Source organism: Oncorhynchus kisutch, linkage group LG26 (genome assembly GCF_002021735.2).
Source record: "Oncorhynchus kisutch isolate 150728-3 linkage group LG26, Okis_V2, whole genome shotgun sequence".
Classification (NCBI taxonomy): Eukaryota; Metazoa; Chordata; class Actinopteri; order Salmoniformes; family Salmonidae; genus Oncorhynchus; species Oncorhynchus kisutch.
The window spans coordinates 14,177,697-14,195,674 of record NC_034199.2 but is presented as its reverse complement, the minus strand read 5'-3'; the positions used below and the strand labels follow the sequence as shown (position 1 = coordinate 14,195,674).

Below are 17,978 nucleotides of genomic sequence, written 5' to 3'. Positions count from 1 at the left end.
GAAGAGTGGGGCAACATCTCACAGCAAGAACTGGCAAATCTGGTGCAATCCATAAGGAGATGCAATGCAGTACTTAATGCAGCTGGTGACCACACCAGATACTGACTGTTACTTTTGATTTTGAACCCACCCTTTGTTCAGGGACACATTATTCCATTTCTGTTCGTCACGTCTGTGGAACTTGTTCACTTTGTCTCAGTTGTTGAATCTTATATTCATACAAATATTTACACATGTTAAGTTTGCTGAAAATAAACGCAGTTGACAGTGAGAGGATGTTTCTTTTTTGCCGAGTTTATATCTGGCCTAACCTAATATATTTTGGCCATAGATATGTAAAACAGAAGGAGGAAAAGGAGTGAAATACTGGTACAACTTCCATACATTTATCTATTTATTGCAATTTGCACAGTATTCAAAACATCTGAATTGAGGAATGAATAGCCAGTGATTTACATCATTTCTCCTCCACTTTTTTTTAGGTGGGGCTACTAAATTTTTCTCATTGATCACCATTCCATAGCAATATCCCTTTGAATAGATTCCATATAATGAAATCTGATACAGAGGCAATCACATAAAACACACATTTAGATTTAAATGTGAACAATGATAGTTTAGTCGCACCTCTTATCACAGTGAACCTATTATGTGTGAACAACCAATTTGGAGTGTCCAAACTCCATCACATGGACCTGGCCATAACCACAAGTGAACAACGATGCAGGTTATTCATCAACAAGATCAATGTTTCTCAAATCTGCATTTTGGTGCGTATTTTGTGTCATCTTCAAGACCCACAACATCCTTCAAATACAATTAGCTAAACAATAATTAGCATTGTATTGCTTGTTGGCTCCAGTTGTCCCAGCTGCATTGCTATTAACTGAAGCATATCCCAGTACAGGGGGACAAACAAAGGTATGGTGTTAATCATAGTTCTAACTCAAAACTCTTAACTGATTTATATCTAATAGCGTGTATTGAATGACCTTTTTTATAATCAAAGCAAGTGCAAAGAAATTAGTCCCAATGACAATATTATTTGCATAATACCTGTAGCTACTTTTTAGTCTGTGTTGCACTAGAAAATCATCAGTAACATTTGCCCTTACTGAAAAGTAACTTTTAGATAAAAAATTAAAAAAGGATTTGAAAAAGGATTGGCCAATTTGGCCAATGCATTTTTAAAATTAAATAATGACTAAAATAAATATACAGTGTGCTAAAGTATTTAAATATATACAAACATACAACATGTTCCAGTCTATACAGTACATTAGATTGGAAAAAAGTGACAAAACATTGGATTGAAACTGTTAATGCTAAAAAATAAAATTAAAAAACGATCAATGGCAGATAATTCATTTAAAAAGTCCCAATTCAGAGAAAATGAATTGTAAGATATGATGCTTCTCATTTCCTCAGGATAGGACACAGTTTATTTGGGAGTTTGCTTCACAAATGCAGTCAATTGAGTTTAGACTGTACACAATAAATAACTAAGATCAATGGGTTTGTGACACTGGGATGTTTAGAAAAAAATGGAAGATTCTTGTCTCTGACAGCATCCCAACAGTCAAGTGTCTTATGAGTAGTTCTCATTCTCATTCCAGCGTGTCACCCACTGCTTTTTCTCAAAGGAATGCAGCTTGGCTTTCCTGTCTTTGAACTGACGAGCCTCTTTCCTTATCCGTACAGCATGGTATATTGGAACGCTGTCATCATGTTCAGAACGTTTGAAAAATCCACACTGGCAAGAGAAAAGCAAAGATAATGATTCATTCTGCATTTTATAGGCTCGTATCAACCTGAACGTACAAATAGAACACACATAATGCTCAAGCAAATCAGAGAGGCAATCCAAAGAGAGTTGTGTGAGAGCATGCTAAGAGTAGTATTCAAAATAGCATTTCCAAACAGCCAGCCTGACAAAGCAGAAACCTATAAAACATTAAGAAACTCCAAAGCACACAAGAAATAGTGGTTGATAGGTGTGAAATGTAGGAAAATGTAATAACTTCTCATTTGGGGGGGGGGGGGGGGGGCATTAAATGCTGACCTGATTCAAACACACATACATGAACAAATGTCTGAACACCCAATCAAAGCTTGTTTTACATACTAATTGGCTAAATGATCAATTAGAGTATAAACTACATTGGTCTATGTATGTGTCTCTGACATTTTTGCACTCGAGACGTGCGGAAGTAAGCATTTCCTTTAAAGCAAAAGTGAGTTAGTGTTTAAGCCCACACGCCATGCTGACTGCAATGCCCATTTTACCCCAGGTCTGAGCGCAGAGAACGGGCACTATGCCTCAGTAGTGAGTTTCTCTTTATCAGAGGCCTGAACATGGATCTGAGCCTTGTGATACGCTGCATCGTACTGGTCTTGTGGGGCTCTCTTGAAGAAACCACACTAAAGGAGAGCGAGGATGATGAATCATTGGGAACAATATGAGAACACAGATATACTATAACACTACCTGAATGAATAATGATTCAATGTTGCATGTGTCTACTAATAGCTCAGAGTAGAATACAGTGAATATGTTGGTAAGTGTGTTGCGGTTGTAGACCATGCCTACCTTCCAGAGTAGAAACACTAGCAATGCCAACATCAGAATACCAGCCAGGACAGCCACAAGGATGATCCACCAGGGAACTCCACCATACTGGGTTACTGCCTTCTCTGGAAACACCGTGACTCTCACCTGCATGGGTACAAGAAGAAACCGTCTGTGTATTTCGATTTGTTACATATACATTCTTAAAATTGTATTGATCAGTGAAGGTGTCATTGTGTGAGTGGGTGATAACGGATGTCAAGAGTTCTTCTGTGCCACACACCTGAGTCTCAGCATTCCTGAGAACCATATTCTTTGCAGGAGCATCAAGGCTGATGGATGCTTTCACAATTATATCAAGATAGTTCAAATTGGCATAATTCTGTTTCAAAACAAAGGTTTTCAATATTAGAGAATGACTGAATTATTCGTATCTGCTATTTGGGACTCTTTTGAAAAGCAAATAGCAACAGGCATGTTGTTTCTCACCTCAAGGAAGGTAGCGTTCCACAGACGGCATCGCAGCGCAATCACTGCACTACTGTCCAAGCCCTGTAGAGGGCACTTGATCACCACACATCTAGCGTCATAGCCATTGCCACACATCTGAGAGGATCATAACCTTTTGTCAGACAGACAACGTGTCATTATTGATCTATTTTTAAATGCAAGTGAAAGTGTGTTTACCAAAATCTTGTGCTTTTTTTGGTCCAATAAAGTCATTTTGCTTCCAGATTTTTTGCCTCCAACTTCACGCTTTTTCCTAGATGTGCTGGACTCCTAAAAAATAAATAAACTCATCACAAGTTAGTGATTCAAACGTGAATGTCTTAATAACGCTTAATCTCTGGCCCATTTTGCTTTTCCACAAATGCATCAGGTACAGTGAAACTTCAGTAGGAAAGTATTACCTGAATGTGTTTGAGAGAGTTGATCTCAGTCTCTGGGGAGCAGGGGATCTCTTCCAGGCCAGTACTGCTGATCTTAACCAGATATAACAGCCATTTCCCATCCACATTCTCTTTGGGCCACTGGATGTTCAACGAGGCTGTGCCAAAGGACTTCAACGGCTTACCCAAATTGATTATCTGGAGGTATAATATTAACATTTTTTACATCACGGTCAAACTCAGACAAAGTGATATTGAGAAACTGAGATAAGCAGACAATGATAATTACCTTAAATTCATAATCAATCAAACCGCCGATCTCCTCTTCTGTCTTGATGGCACTCTCTCCTTTCACATCACCCCCAAAATACACCTGGGAGGGTCTCGCAACTCTGATTGATAAACAAACCACATATTAGTGGACTACATTTGTATTTATTAAGGATCTCCATTAGCTGCTGCCAAGGCAGCAGCTACTCTTCCTGGGGTCTGTCGGAATTAGGGCAGTTATACAATTTTAAAAACATTACAATTACATTCATTACAGAATTCACAACACACTAAGTGTGTGCCCTCAGGCCCTTACTCCAACACCACATATCTACAACACAATATTTGTTTGTGTGTGTATAGTGCGTATGTTATCGTGTGTGTGTGTGCATGTGTCTGTGTTTGTTACTTCACAGTCCCCACTGTTCCATAAGGTGTATTTTGACCTGCTTTTTAAGTCTGATTCTACTGCTGCATCAGTTACCTGATGTGGAATAGAGTTCTGTGTAGTCATGGCTCTATGTAGTGCTGAGCGCCTCCATAGTCTGTTCTGGACTGTGAAGAGACCTCTAAGTGGCATGTCTTGTGGGGTATGCATGGGTGTCCGAGCTGTGTGCTAGTATTTTAAAAACAGACGGCTCGGTACCTTCAGCTTGTCAACATGTCTTACGAAAGCAAGTAATGATGATCTCTCTTCCACTTTGAGCCATGAAAGATTGACATGGGATGCCATTAATGTTCGCTCTCCGTGTACTTTTAAATACATCAGATCGAAAAAAGTATTTGAAATCGAGTCGATGCAGTAGTCAACAAGTCAACACGTTAGAAACACTACTTACCCTGCAACAGAAAGTAACAGCTCAATCACGACTTTCGCCTTTGCTTTCACTCTTCCCATTTTGTCCTGTGTACTGGTCCTGAAGGTAGAGAAGTGACACATAAGTGTTTGTTATCCTCTTAAAATGTAATGGCAAAAGATACATTTCAGCCTGAAATAGACATACCCAAAAGTAACTGCTGTTCGTGTGTAATTACATGCTTCTGACATGCAGAAACTTTGTGTATTTGGAAAGAAGACATCTGAGAGATGAGGAAATGATCAGAAGATAGATAGTTTACACATGAACAAGAACACACAAAATACGTTTTTATTGTTCTTTTGATGGTCATCTTTCATTGACCAGCTAGCTATAAGTGGATTATTGATGACTAGAGCTGGAAACGCATCAGAAGGCTTCCACAACATGTGAACAATATCAGAAAAAAAAAATAGGCTTGATAGACCTAACAATTAGAAATGGGCAGATGTTTTAGTAAGTGGTGACAGGTGTGGTCACGGGACATTTCCAAGTGTCCCTAAACCTCTCCAAAGTGGGATATGTCTGCAAATGAGATAATTCCAGTGCTATTACATATTTGCAATCCCTAAATGCTATTTGTTCAGTATAAAAACTATTTTTACCATATCAACCTCACTTCAAACATTGTGGTGGTGTTATAGGTTAGCCAGGGTACATTTCAGTGTCCTTTCAACCTCTCCAAAGTGTCTGAATGTGGTAATTGCACTGTTTTTGCAAAATGGATGTGCCTAAAAGTTATTGTTAACTATAAAAACAACATTTCTACAACACCAACCTCTCTCAAACATTGTGGTGGTGTCGGGGGACATAGAAGTGTTTTTTCAACCTCTCCAAAGTGCCTGAACGTTTAGCGTAGGCTTATCCAATGTATTGGTCCCACATTCAAACGAACTGTTTACAAAAACAATATTAAAGCAACATGTACACATAAAAAATGAATTCTGAAACACAACTTGGTTTCGCATGTGTCCTTCACTAGAAAATGTGCAAAAATGGAATGAATAGAAACTATTTACAAATGGCATTCATGTTCGTTTTACATCCCAGATGATTACATTTCACCATAGCTTGTGCATGTCAATAGTCTTTGAAGCAGTCCGTCTCTGCCAGGAAACAAAAAGTGAGCTGGCATTTCACCCCCCTAGTTGGGCCCCTAATTCAGCGATTTCCAACACCAGCTGCTCTCAGAAGGCCAACTAGGAGAGAGGGGTTTGACCTTTTGCTTTGGCCATCTGCTTGTGGAGAATGAAAGCATTTACTGTAGCAATGTCCACAAAGTGGTAAACGAAAGTCTTACACCACTTCCTGGTCTTGTGGAGGACCTGGTAGTAGCCTATCAGAGCATCAGTCCTTCACAGAAACGGGGACATTCTTCCTCACCCGTGCCCCATTGGCATTTTTCACCCTCCTTGAGACATGGTTGTTATTAAATGCTTTATGCTGTGTGGTGAGAGTGGTTACTTCCATAGTGTCCATCCATATCACAAAAAGCAGCTTATTAGTCCTGATCCAACATATAGTACCCCTCTTCGCTGTCTTTGTCATGCCGTTTACCTTGGTCTTAGGGAAACGCGATTCTGTTAGGACAAGCCAATATTTTCTTTTTCTAGAGGTCTATGAAAAGCGTGGGACTTGTGTAAAAATGGTCCACAAAGAGCTTGTACTCACTGCCAAGTAAGGGGAAGTCCATCAGCTGCATAACAGAGTCATAACTGAGGCCCTTCCCAGTGGGTGTGATCACCTTGCCTTCAAAGATGAAAAGGGTTCACGGGTAGGCAGGGGCTGAATCGGCACAAACAGCTTGTAGCCCCACTTGGTCAGCTTATTTTTCATATACTGCTTGAAGCCAATTCGAGCCTTTGAGGCAACCATGCACTCAACTATAGATAGATTTTGAGCAGGCTGGAAATAATGTCATGATAAAGGGGCTTGACTCTTACAAGACGATCATACCCTGAAGTCCCCTTCTGGTCATTCTCCTGATCCTTTTGTGGGTCACTCATGTGAAGAGCACGGTTGATGGCCAAAAATCAGTTTTCACCTACGATGGAGGTGGGGAACTCAAAACAGATAGAGTGGGGTCTTGCTCCAGTTGTCAACTAGTCTTGATACCTTTACCAGTCCCATGTAAATCACCAAGGACATGTAGTTGAGCATGTCACCCCTCCCTGCTGCTTCTTGTCGGTATTACTAATTAGTGTTCCCAGTACAGAGGTGGTAAAGTAAAGCTGAAACAGCTGTAAGTGGCGCCTTCAGGTCGTTTGGGAAGGCCCCCAGCTGTAAGGGAGGCCTTCAGGTCGTTTGAGAAGGCCCCTAGCTGTAAGGGGGGCCTTCAGGTCGTTTGGGAAGGCCCCCAGCTGTAAGGGAGGCCTTCAGGTCGTTTGGGTTTAAACCTAAATTGTTCTGGCTCCTCATCATCTTGAAGGACCGTATAGCACCTGTCCTCCGTTGTGCTGCTTCCACCACCTCTCCCTCTTCTCTGTTGAGGCCTAGATCTCCTCCCTGCCTCCCTCTCCCTCTTCTCTGTTGAGGCCTAGATCTCCTCCCTGCCTCCCTCTCCCTCTCCCTCTTCTCTGTTGAGGCCTAGATCTCCTCCCTGCCCCCGCACCTCCAGATGAACTAGCAGACAGGGGAGTGGTGCCAGGGCCTGCAGTGGGGGTGGTTGAAGAGGAGTGGGGCCTTTGTCGAGTGGTGGATTTAGAACCATCAGACGGGGTGATTGACAGAGCAGTGAAGACCTTGACCGGCAGGGGCGCTTACTGGGAAGGGGGGCTCCCAAACGTCATCATCCAAATTCTATGCATCCTCCACTCTGTGGCGACTAAAATAAAGGGATATTTTGTTGTAAGACACACAGAATAACAGTTGACTAAATTTACCAAACAACATTACTGTAAAGTAAAAACACCAAGCCTAAATTTGATCTGGAAAGGGACTCACATAGATGGTGAGAAGCACACACACAATCCAAACAGTAAGACTTTGGAGACAAAAGGTAGAGGTGAGAACCACAAAGAAAGGGAAAGGAAAATGGGGATACCTAGACAGTTGTACAACTGAAGTGTGTCTTCAGCATTTAACCACTCTGAATAAACAATGGCCATAAGAATATGTTGGCCTCTCCAGATTTACAAGGATAACTACTTTGGAATTATATAACATTGAAATGACTTGTTACATAGGCCTATGTAAACTAAATCCAAAGCACAAAAAGCAGACAACTTATAAAAACTGAAATACACATAGTAAATTAGCTATGTAAAGCCATGGAAATCATTTACTTACAGATCTAAAAGAGGATCCAATCCTTCTAGAAAGCAATCTTCGTCGGCCGAGTCGAATTCCTCCTTTTCCAAATCGCTCCCCTGATCCGAGTCCGACTCCATTTTTATTTAAAGCGTCTATGTCGATATACTTATTCATAGCGGCCTTCTTTTTAGGTTCCTGTTAGATATATTTATTTGAGTTTACTTCACTTCGATATTATTTTTTATTTTTTTGAGAAGCCATATTTGATGAAAAAGCGTTTAAATGTGTTTACAATGTGATGTACGGTGCTCGGTACGTCTCGTCCTCTGAGTCAGGTAGCAATTGTTCGCATCACGCATAAATGTTTCTAGGCCTTGCTTTGTCCCGCCCAAGTCAACTCTAGTGGTTAGAGCGTTGGACTAGTAACTGAAAGGTTGCAAGATCGAATCCCCGAGCTGACAAGCTACAAAATAACCGTTGCTCTGCCCCTAAACAAGGAAGTTAAACCACTGTTCCTAGGCAGTCATTGAAAATAAGAATTTGTTCTTAATTGACTTGCCTAGTTAAATAAAAATATATATTAAAATCCGCAATCTAGGTAGCGGTCATCGGCTCGGCCTGCCCTTATAAATGTGTTTTCCCATATATGCTATTAAGTCACACCAAAGATTTGAAGGTATGATCAATGGCCAAGATACTCAGCTTTCCACAGACACCATACTTTTGCAGATAGGGGCTACCGTTATCATACCAGACTGAATTGAAGAAAAAAGGATTTATACAAGTCAATCATCAGTCACCTTCGTGAAAAAATAATAGTGCCACTTACGTTTGAAGCTCAAGGTCAATATTAATTTCTGCCGTATTGAGAGAGATACCAGCAGTGCTCAAGATTATGTAGAAAGTAACCTGGAAACACATTGCATCCAAATATTTGATAACATTCACCACAAGTGAGCCACACAATGACAGAATAATAAAAAATACTGTCATGAAAACAAATAGCCTACCTCTGAATCTCTTTTGAATGGATTCCCCAGTTCACACTCTGTTTGGGAGCCATTCTGGTTGGCTAAACAGAGAACCGGTTTATCCCTCTGGAGAACAGGAACTCATTACAATGGTATTACTTGACGGATAGTAAAAAGGTGTATGCTGAAATAAACCAGAGTCACTTCACTTACTGTCATTTTCTGAGAGCGGAAACCGGAGTATGAGAGAGCGTTGGGGAACATCCCCACCAGTTTAGCCTCATGGGCATCATCCCCATTTCTGTTCTTCACTGTCACCTCCAGAGCTATGTCCTTCTGATCACTGAGGGAGATCACTGGTAGCCCATTCTCCCTGGATAAAAACGAAACATTGCCTGATACCACTTCCTCAGAGGCGTGGTTTTCTTTTCCAAATCTTATCATGAAAGTCCCTGAATGTATATGCACTAAGAATGTTTGTTCATACTCACATAGGTAATGGGGAAAATATATCTTGGTTGAGCTCTTTGGAGCAGAATCTGTACTCCAGTTGTAAGCTACTCTGGCAAATATTATCGTTTCCGCATCCCTCCTTTAAGAAGTTCACCTGTAATGAAACAAGATCAAGCTTATTTTTAATGCATCTGACAGTAAGTCCATTCTAAAATGTACTGAATTCCAATCACTCTGAGACATTCAATGACATCATGAAACATGTGTAACAGTTGGGAAAGGAAGGTTACCTCAGTGACGACCTTGCTTGGCTGGGAGTTGTCAAGAATAGGCACAAGCTGGGGGAGAGCGTTCTGCCTCTTCTGCCGCTTGGTACCCTGGATTCCCAACGACACCTCAATGGGAATACCACGCAGCTTGTCCCTAATGTTATCCTACAGACAGAGAACACAATTATGTACACCATCTCCCTTCTAGGTATCCTTCTAGAATCCCAAGAGGGTTAGAAGAATACCAAAAAGTATTACCTGCAGTTTGATTTTTGTCTTGGTGCAAGCTCTTTTGTTTTGTCCCCGGAGGTCCAGAGTTCCGGTCGATTGGAAGTCCTGGTCGGTGCGAGACTTGTCGAGGAAGAGGATCCTGGAGGGAAGCCCTTGCTTCCTGCGATCTGCCTCACCCTCAAATGCGTAGCGGATAGCTGTAAGGAAACATGCCAGAACAACAGTGTGTATTATGTAAGGACAAAGGGATTCAGGACTTTCAGGACTATGACAAAGTATGCCAATTGGGCTGAGGTGAAAGAAGAGAGAGGCTTCGCTTACTTAGTTTTGGGCTGTAGGATACAGGGTTTGCTTTATAGGTGAAACATGCCTCCACGGTCAAGCTATAGACAACAAATGGATTATGAATTCAATTGTGTTCATAGGAAACAAATCTACAGAAGCGCAAAGATGTCAGACATATTTTCAAACATGAGCACTCATCAAATCCCATCAACACCTTACCAGATACTGTTGCCACAGGTTTTCTTTGTGAGGTCAATTTCCTTTGGAGTAAATTTGACATCCTTCTGAATGCTAATAATTGGCCTTGCCCTAAAACAAAAAAAGAGTTGTTACTGTATGTGTTATCGTGAAATGTATTTGTGAGGTCGTTACTGGATTGTTGTAGATAGCCGAACAAGATCGTTACCTGTAAACGAGAACTGTATCTGAGAGAGACCCAATAGCTATATCAGGATAGGAATTCTTATCTAAATCCATATTCCCAGCCAGAGAATATCCAAATAATCTGATGTTGTTGGGCATTCCCTCAAGGATCTGAAATGACAAATAAATCAAGAGGTGAAAATGGGATGCAGCAGTGATGTCATTCCACTACGTCAACAAGCATATCCTGTGACCAATAAAACACTGCATAACCAACCTGTGCTGGCTTGGTGTTGATTCCAATAGCAGAACCGTGGTAAATGTACACTTTTCCTGCCCCGGCATCAGCGTAGGGCGCTCCAACAGCAATGTCTGTAAAAGAGAAGCCATTTAGCTGTGGAATGTTATGACACAAGCACAGAAAGGTCAGAAATAAGTACAGATGCCAGGTTCCCACCTTGATAGGAGTCCTGATTGATGTCACCGATGTTTTCCACTGCCAGCCCAAACATTGAGTCTTTGGTTCCATTGAGGCGGATTGGGGTGATCTTGTCCCACTTTCCTGCCTGGTTGATGTAGACATAAACAGCTCCTCCAAAGTCTCCCTCTTTCATGAAGAACTGAGGGGCTCCCACAACAATATCCTGCCACCTGTGATGCAAAAAAAATAAAGGCGATATTTGAAACATAAGTTACAATATCCATGTAGGTTTGATGACATAAATGCGGGGTTCCCCAATAGGCGGGTGATTCTATACTGAACAAAAATATAAACGCAACAATTTCAACGATTTTACTGAGTTACAGTTCATATAAGGAATTCAGTCAATTATGCTCTTCACATGACTTGGCAGGGGTGCAGCCAGGCCCACCTACTGGGGAGCCAATCAGAATGAGTTTTCCCCACAAAAGGGCTTTATTACATACAGAAAAACTCCTCAGTTTCATCAGCTGTCCGGGTCGCTGGTCCCAGATGATCCCGCATGTGAAGAAGCCGGATGTGGAGGTACTGGGCTGTCATGGTTACACGTGTGAGGCGGTAGTGAGGCTGATTGGACGTACTGCCAAATCCTCAAAAACAACATTGGAGGCGGCTTATGGTAGAGAAATGAATATTAAATGCTCTGGCAACAGCTCTGGTGGAGAACCCTGCAGCTGGCCAGCCAATTGCATGCTCCCTCAAAACTTGAGACATCTGTTGCATTGTGTTGTGTGACAAAACTGCACATTTTAGACTGGCCTTTTATTGTCCCCAACACAGGGTGCACCTGAGCAATGATCATGCTGTTTTGTCAGCTTCATGATATGCCACACCTGTCAGGTGGATGGATTATCTTGTCAAAGGAGAAATGCTCACTAACAGGGATGAACACAAATTTGTGCACAAAATGTGAGTTTTTTTTTTTTTTGTGCGTATAGGAACATTTATTTTTTTCCAGCTCATAAAACATGGCACCAACACTTTACCGGTTGCGTTTATATTGTTGTTCAGTATATTTGGCCCCACAAGTTTTCTGAGTAAAAAAAAAAAAGTTTTTGGGGGGGATATAATTTTCCTAAAATCACCAGGAAATCATCTCAAAGGGATTGTAATTCAGGAAATCTGTTCCCAAGTATTCACACTGTGATCGTATCCCAATTAGAGTACTGCACAAGCATGCATTTTAAACCCAAGCCCTACCCATGCCCACAATGTTCATGCCCTACCCTACCCAGGCCGATTTTTTTCTGCCAAATTTTCGGCCCTGCCCGAAACCAGAAATAACTTCCTCCATTAGTAAATCCATTAGCTGCTCCTCTCTGTGTGTCACTCACTCCCTGCACGCTGCTCACTCTGCATGCACTCTGCTCATGGCGGCTCTGGATCTGTAAGTACCCATAGCAACGGCTCCGCTTGGGCTGCTCTGCTCAATGATGAGACATGAGAGCAGTTAGCTGTTAGCTACTTTTCATCACTGCAAACTCCGACAAAACTCAAGGAACATTAAAATTTTCTGTGAAATCTCTCCCATCTTATATTTGACGAGGTTGAAGGACTTCTGACTCCATGTTATGATCTTAGTCAGATATGACTGTACGACGCAGCAGGGCATGAGCAAATGGCTCAGCTTCAAAATGTTAGTGATCAATTTAGTGATACCCAAGCCCTGCCCATATCCTAGTTATTTATGTAAAAACTGGCCCTACACGGCACTAACCCTATGTATAATGTCAGGGCCCATCAGACTCAGCTTGGGTAGCAGAGCTCTAATCCCAATGTAATCAAGGTTTGAAATTATTCTGTTTATGCCAAATACTGTATCTGTTTGAGATTCTTGATGTGAATTTGCAGTGTACAAATGATTTATAACTAAGTTCCGGCCCCCCAACCATCCGCTCAAGGAAAAATGGGCCCACGGCTGAATGTAATTGGGGACCCCTGACATAATGTATGGATAAGCCAAAACTGTGTCACATACCCATCTCCATTCAGGTCGACCACAGCTACATCATATCCAAAAGAAGATGCCAATCCAGGCCCTTCTAGAATGTACTCCGGGGAGAGTCTTGCGGACGCTTCATTCTCCTTTCTCAACAGGACCACAGCCCCACAGTGATTGGCTCGCGGTGCCCCAGACACAATGGTCAGGCCACGCCCCTTGGTGATGCTATGCCCAGAATCAATGGAAAACCCTGCAACATGAAATAAGAGGAATCTAGATATTGTTCATAAGCTTGTTCAGCTTATATCTTATACTATGTATAATTCAGAGCATTCAACTTTCATGAATAAATGAGTGAATTTGGGATGTAAAGAAAATCACAAGATGTGAACTATAGTAGTCATGTCATCTTGAAGCAGCCAAGACAACATATGTTGATATACATATAAGTAATTCCAGTAAAAACTGCAGTACATTCAAACATTACATTGAAATAATTACATGGTAAATGTTCAGATTATAAACCATTCACAAGTTAACGACCATGTAGATGGAATGGTTAAGAGAGTATGTTTTAGCCACCTGGGAAGTCACACACCTAAGAAACTATTGGATCGTCACATCCAGAGTTCTCTCAGGGCTGACCTGTAGAGAAGGCGACTTATACAGAAACTGATCAGCGTTGGCAGCAGACAAACTGGCCACGAGCAGGATGCCTAAGCACAGAAAACACGTAGTTCCCGCAGTCAAGGTTCAGACCTACTGTACCCACCTAAGTAGCTGTTAGCAGGCACAGGCACCAGGTCAGGATCCAAGCGGTTCTCATCTCCAACTTCATAAGGTCCGTCATCATAAAATCCCCTTTCCAACAAAGTGTTGTTCTTTTGCTCTACACGTACAATGCCTAGAGTGGTTGAGAGTGAAGATGACAACGGAATGGTGCTGGATTAAATATGATCCTCAACAAAACAATATGAAATCTTCAACAATAATGACATGTAACTGGGTGAATTTCTTTTTTACAGGTGAAAATAACATTGTATTGAAGGGCCATCCATGGGTGGACTTCTGAATGAATGAAATGTACCCATTCATTCTCGAAGAATGACTTATAAATGGCTCCTGAGCTTAGGTCAACTGTCGTACCCCATCAGAACCCAAAATATAAGCTTGTTCAATGTTTGTAAACAAAGTACATGTAAACACACACTCTATAGTCTAAAAACATGGTTAAAACTATAATTGTGCAATCATAGATGGTCATCCATAGCTCTGTCTTTAAATTTGAAGGTGGTTACATTTATCCAGCCCCATCCCCAGCTTTTTACAGAAACAGTGGTCGGAAGAATACTTGGTCATTGTTTCAACTGCTGATTGACACTTTAAAGCACAGTAAGGAAATGTCTGATGAAGTCTGTTGCAGAGCCTTTCCTTACCTCTAGAGGACATGTGAGTCACAATAAACTGCACAGCTCATTCTGCAGAGATTGAAATTGATTTTGATTGATTGAAGTAAATAGGTTTTGATAACTTACATTTACTTTTCACATTGTACATTTTTTTGTCATTTTGCAGACATTCTTATCCAGAGTGACTTACAATGGCAACTTAATTGCATACCTTCTGAACAGACACCTACCTTTCCAGTTGTAGGCGCCAGGCGCTCCAAACACCACGTAATGGTAGTCCTTGGTGAAAGTGGCAGCCAGACCCTGCTGACAGGAGCCAAACCTCTCATGGCCTCTGGCTCTCCCCTCACAGAACCTCCAGTTCCCTCCATCTTCATCAGAGGATTCGTCAATAGTGAGGTCCTGACTCAGGATGTAGCAGCGACCTGTGATGTCACGGGACTCCTGAGCAGTGTCCACAAACAGACGTCTCTGATAGCGGTGAGCACAGGTCTGCAACGACGAGACAGCGAAATCAGCACGCAAGGCAGATCCTTAGCTAATGATACTGTAGATCTGACGCAAAGTTCTGCATGACAGATATACAAAGCACTATGAACCTGGCTAGTAACACAGCAATGCACAGTATTCTCTGACACGGACTTACCACAATCTTCCCTCCGGGGCCCTGGCTGTTAACTGTCACCCCCATCCACTGGTTCTCCTTGTTCTCAACTCTCACATCCTCTGTGGGAATTGATGTTGATTCTCGCTTTAGAATTAATTTTAATTACAGTGTATTGTGGTTAATAAAACATAATGTTCAACCATATGTTGTGTAAGAAAGAGAAACAGAGAGAACCAGATTTGAGTAACACCTCACCTTCATTGTCAAAATCGATTCGGTGACAGTCATCGGATTCGGTGGTGATGTCACAACTGTACAAGCCACCGGTTATGTTGGCTCTCTGGTTAGCCAGTGCTTTGGCTCTTGGTGCTCCAATCAACAGTCTGCAAAAAATAAAAATATAATCAACTATTTTCCAATTACTGTCTCTTTAAGATATTCATTGTCTATAGATGAATGTACTGTGACAATAGCAGATGTTAGAGATGTTTGGTAATCCTATACTGCAGCTGTCATATTCAATAATTCATATTGACCAAAGCGGTCAGTTTAGTAACCCAGAACTGGCCTGGATAACAGACACCATGTCAAACTGGCAAATATAGTACATGTCCACTACTTAATATTCAAACTGCCTACAATCATAGTACTGTCTCATAGACTTCAAGAAATTGTGAACATGCCATTTGAGATGTACCACAATGAAATATGTTTTTTTTTGTATTTCATCTGGCTGTCAGTTAATGTCCTCAGAATAATTATTTTTGTGAACTTCTCATGATCTGTCTCTGTAGCACAGTAGTCTACTGTGCTTTACAATTAGCACTAGGCAGAGAAACTGTATAATCTAATTTGGAGCATATTCAATCATACGATTGTCCTGTGCAACATTAGTTCACTGACCACAACATAACCAAATCACCCCGAGTGCCGAAGAGAATCTTAACAACCACAGGGGACAATATCCTGCATGAATACGTTTTAGGGTTGAATAACTTGTAGAGCCATTTATTTATGCCCTCTATTTATGCACAATACTTTATAATAGCTGTGACTGACTGATATTGCAATTCAATGTAATAGCTTAGGAGGGCTTTGAGGAATTGGCTGTAGTTGGCTTTTCGCTAAATGAAAAAAGCATCCCTGTTAGGCTAACACTATAAAAGGGGACCAAACAGAACAACCACAGTGAGAGACAAAACACTTCAGCAGGACCTCTCTGGGTCATATTTTCCAGCCTGAACAGTGAGTGAGAGCCACAGCCACATACTAAGGAACACTGAAAACATGATCAGATGCATCAATGAGAATGGCTAACAATACCGAAGCCTCCCACCATTAGCTCGGACAAATTGAAAACCCTAGTCATTGGCGACTCCATTACCAGCAGTATTATACTTAAAAAAGAATCATCCAGCGATCACACACTGTTTACCAGGGGGCAGGGCTACCAACGTTAAGGCTACGCTGAATTTTGTTATCCACATCGGCACCAACGATGTTCGGATGAAACAGTCAGAGGTCACCAAGCTCAACATAGCTTCAGCATGTAAATCAACTAGAAAGATGTGTCGGCATCGAGTAATTGTCTCTGGCCCCCTCCCAGTTAGGGCGAGTGATGAGCTCTACAGCAGAGTCTCACAACTCAATCGCTGGTTGAAAACTGTTTTCTGCCCCTCCCAAAATATATAATTTGTAGATAATTGGCCCTCTTTCTGGGACTCACCCACAAACAGGACCAAGCTTGGCCTGATGAGGAGTGACGGACTCCATCCTATCTGGACAGGTGCGCTCATCTTATCTGTGAACATAGACAGGGCTCTAACTCCCCTAGCTCCACAATGAGATAGGGTACAGGCCTGTCGGCTTAGCAGAGTCTGCCACTAGCACAGTCAGTGTAGTCAGCTCAGCTATCCCCATTGAGACGGGGGCTGTGCCTAGATTTCAGTTGGGCAAAACTTAACATGGCGGTGTTTGCCTTAGCAATCTCACTAGAATAAAGACCTCCTCCATTCCTGCCATTATTGAAAGAGAATGTGATATCTCACTTCTCAAAATAGGGCTACTTAATGTTAGATCCCTCACTTCCAAGGCAGTCAACTAATCACTGATCATAATCTTGATGCAATTGGCCTGACTAAGACATGGCTTAAGCCTGATGAATTTATGTGTTTAATGAGGCCTCTCCTCCTGGTTACACTAGTGACCATATCCCCTGCACATCCCGCAAAGGCAGAGGTGTTGCTAACATTTACGATTCCAAATTTCAATGTATAAAAACAAAAATTACTGTGTTTTCATATTTTGAGCTTCTAGTCATGAAATCTATGCAGCCTACTCAATCCATTTTTATAGCTACTGTTTACAGGCCTCCTGGGCCATATACAGCGTTCCTCACCGAGTTCCCTGAATTCCTTTCGTACCTTGTAGTCATGGCAGATAATATTCTAATTTTAAAATTTAATATTCACATGGAGAAGTCCACAGACACACCCCAAAAGGCTTTCGGATCCATCATCGACTCAGTGGGTTTTGTCCAACATGTCTTCGGACAAACTCACCGCCACTGTCATACTCTGGACCTAGTTCTTTCCCGCGGAATAAATACTGTGGATCTTAATGTTTTTCCTCATAATCCTGGACTATCGGACTACCATTTTATTACGTTTGCAATCGCAAAAAATAATCTGCTCAACCAAGGATCTTCAAAAGCCATGCTATAAATTCTCAAGACAACTCAAAGTTTTCTAGATGCCCTTCCAGACTCCTTCCACCTACCCAAGGACGTCACAGTACAACAATCGGTCAACCACCTGAGGAACTTAATTTAACCTTGTGTAATACCATAAATGCAGTCGCACCCCTAAAAACAAAAAAACATTTGTCATAAGAAACTAGCGCCCTGGTATACAGAAAATAACCGAGCCCTGAAGCAAGCTTCCAGAAAATTGGAACGGAAATGACGCTACACCAACTGTAAGTCTTCCGATGAGCTTGGAAAGACAGTACCATACAATATCGAAGAGCCCTCGCTGCTGCTCGATCATCCTATTTTTCCAACTTAATTGAGGAGACGAAGAACAATCCAAAATGTGTTCTTGATACTGTCACAAAGCTAACTAAAAAGCA

At 41.6% G+C, this 17,978-nt stretch overlaps 1 protein-coding gene across 1 annotated transcript in view; it reads right to left on the bottom strand.

Annotated features, from left to right (window-relative positions):
* Positions 1-381: 381 nt before the first annotated feature.
* LOC109871313 (integrin alpha-6-like) overlaps positions 382-17,978 on the bottom strand; it is a 30,086-nt gene continuing 12,489 nt past the window's right edge. Inside the window, exons 2-26 of the mRNA XM_020462145.2 lie at positions 15,105-15,232; positions 14,889-14,968; positions 14,473-14,734; positions 13,606-13,737; positions 12,870-13,083; positions 10,868-11,061; positions 10,688-10,782; positions 10,454-10,581; positions 10,267-10,356; positions 10,084-10,145; positions 9,790-9,959; positions 9,553-9,696; positions 9,301-9,416; positions 9,023-9,182; positions 8,849-8,935; positions 8,668-8,747; positions 4,569-4,646; positions 3,749-3,851; positions 3,481-3,657; positions 3,257-3,349; positions 3,059-3,175; positions 2,853-2,951; positions 2,591-2,716; positions 2,287-2,421; positions 382-1,753 (exon numbers count right to left, since the gene is read on the bottom strand). Of these exons, the coding sequence (XP_020317734.1) occupies positions 2,314-2,421; positions 2,591-2,716; positions 2,853-2,951; positions 3,059-3,175; positions 3,257-3,349; positions 3,481-3,657; positions 3,749-3,851; positions 4,569-4,646; positions 8,668-8,747; positions 8,849-8,935; positions 9,023-9,182; positions 9,301-9,416; positions 9,553-9,696; positions 9,790-9,959; positions 10,084-10,145; positions 10,267-10,356; positions 10,454-10,581; positions 10,688-10,782; positions 10,868-11,061; positions 12,870-13,083; positions 13,606-13,737; positions 14,473-14,734; positions 14,889-14,968; positions 15,105-15,232 (3,043 nt within the window). The 3' untranslated portion in view covers positions 382-1,753; positions 2,287-2,313. The remainder of the gene's footprint in view (positions 1,754-2,286; positions 2,422-2,590; positions 2,717-2,852; positions 2,952-3,058; positions 3,176-3,256; positions 3,350-3,480; positions 3,658-3,748; positions 3,852-4,568; positions 4,647-8,667; positions 8,748-8,848; positions 8,936-9,022; positions 9,183-9,300; positions 9,417-9,552; positions 9,697-9,789; positions 9,960-10,083; positions 10,146-10,266; positions 10,357-10,453; positions 10,582-10,687; positions 10,783-10,867; positions 11,062-12,869; positions 13,084-13,605; positions 13,738-14,472; positions 14,735-14,888; positions 14,969-15,104; positions 15,233-17,978) is intronic.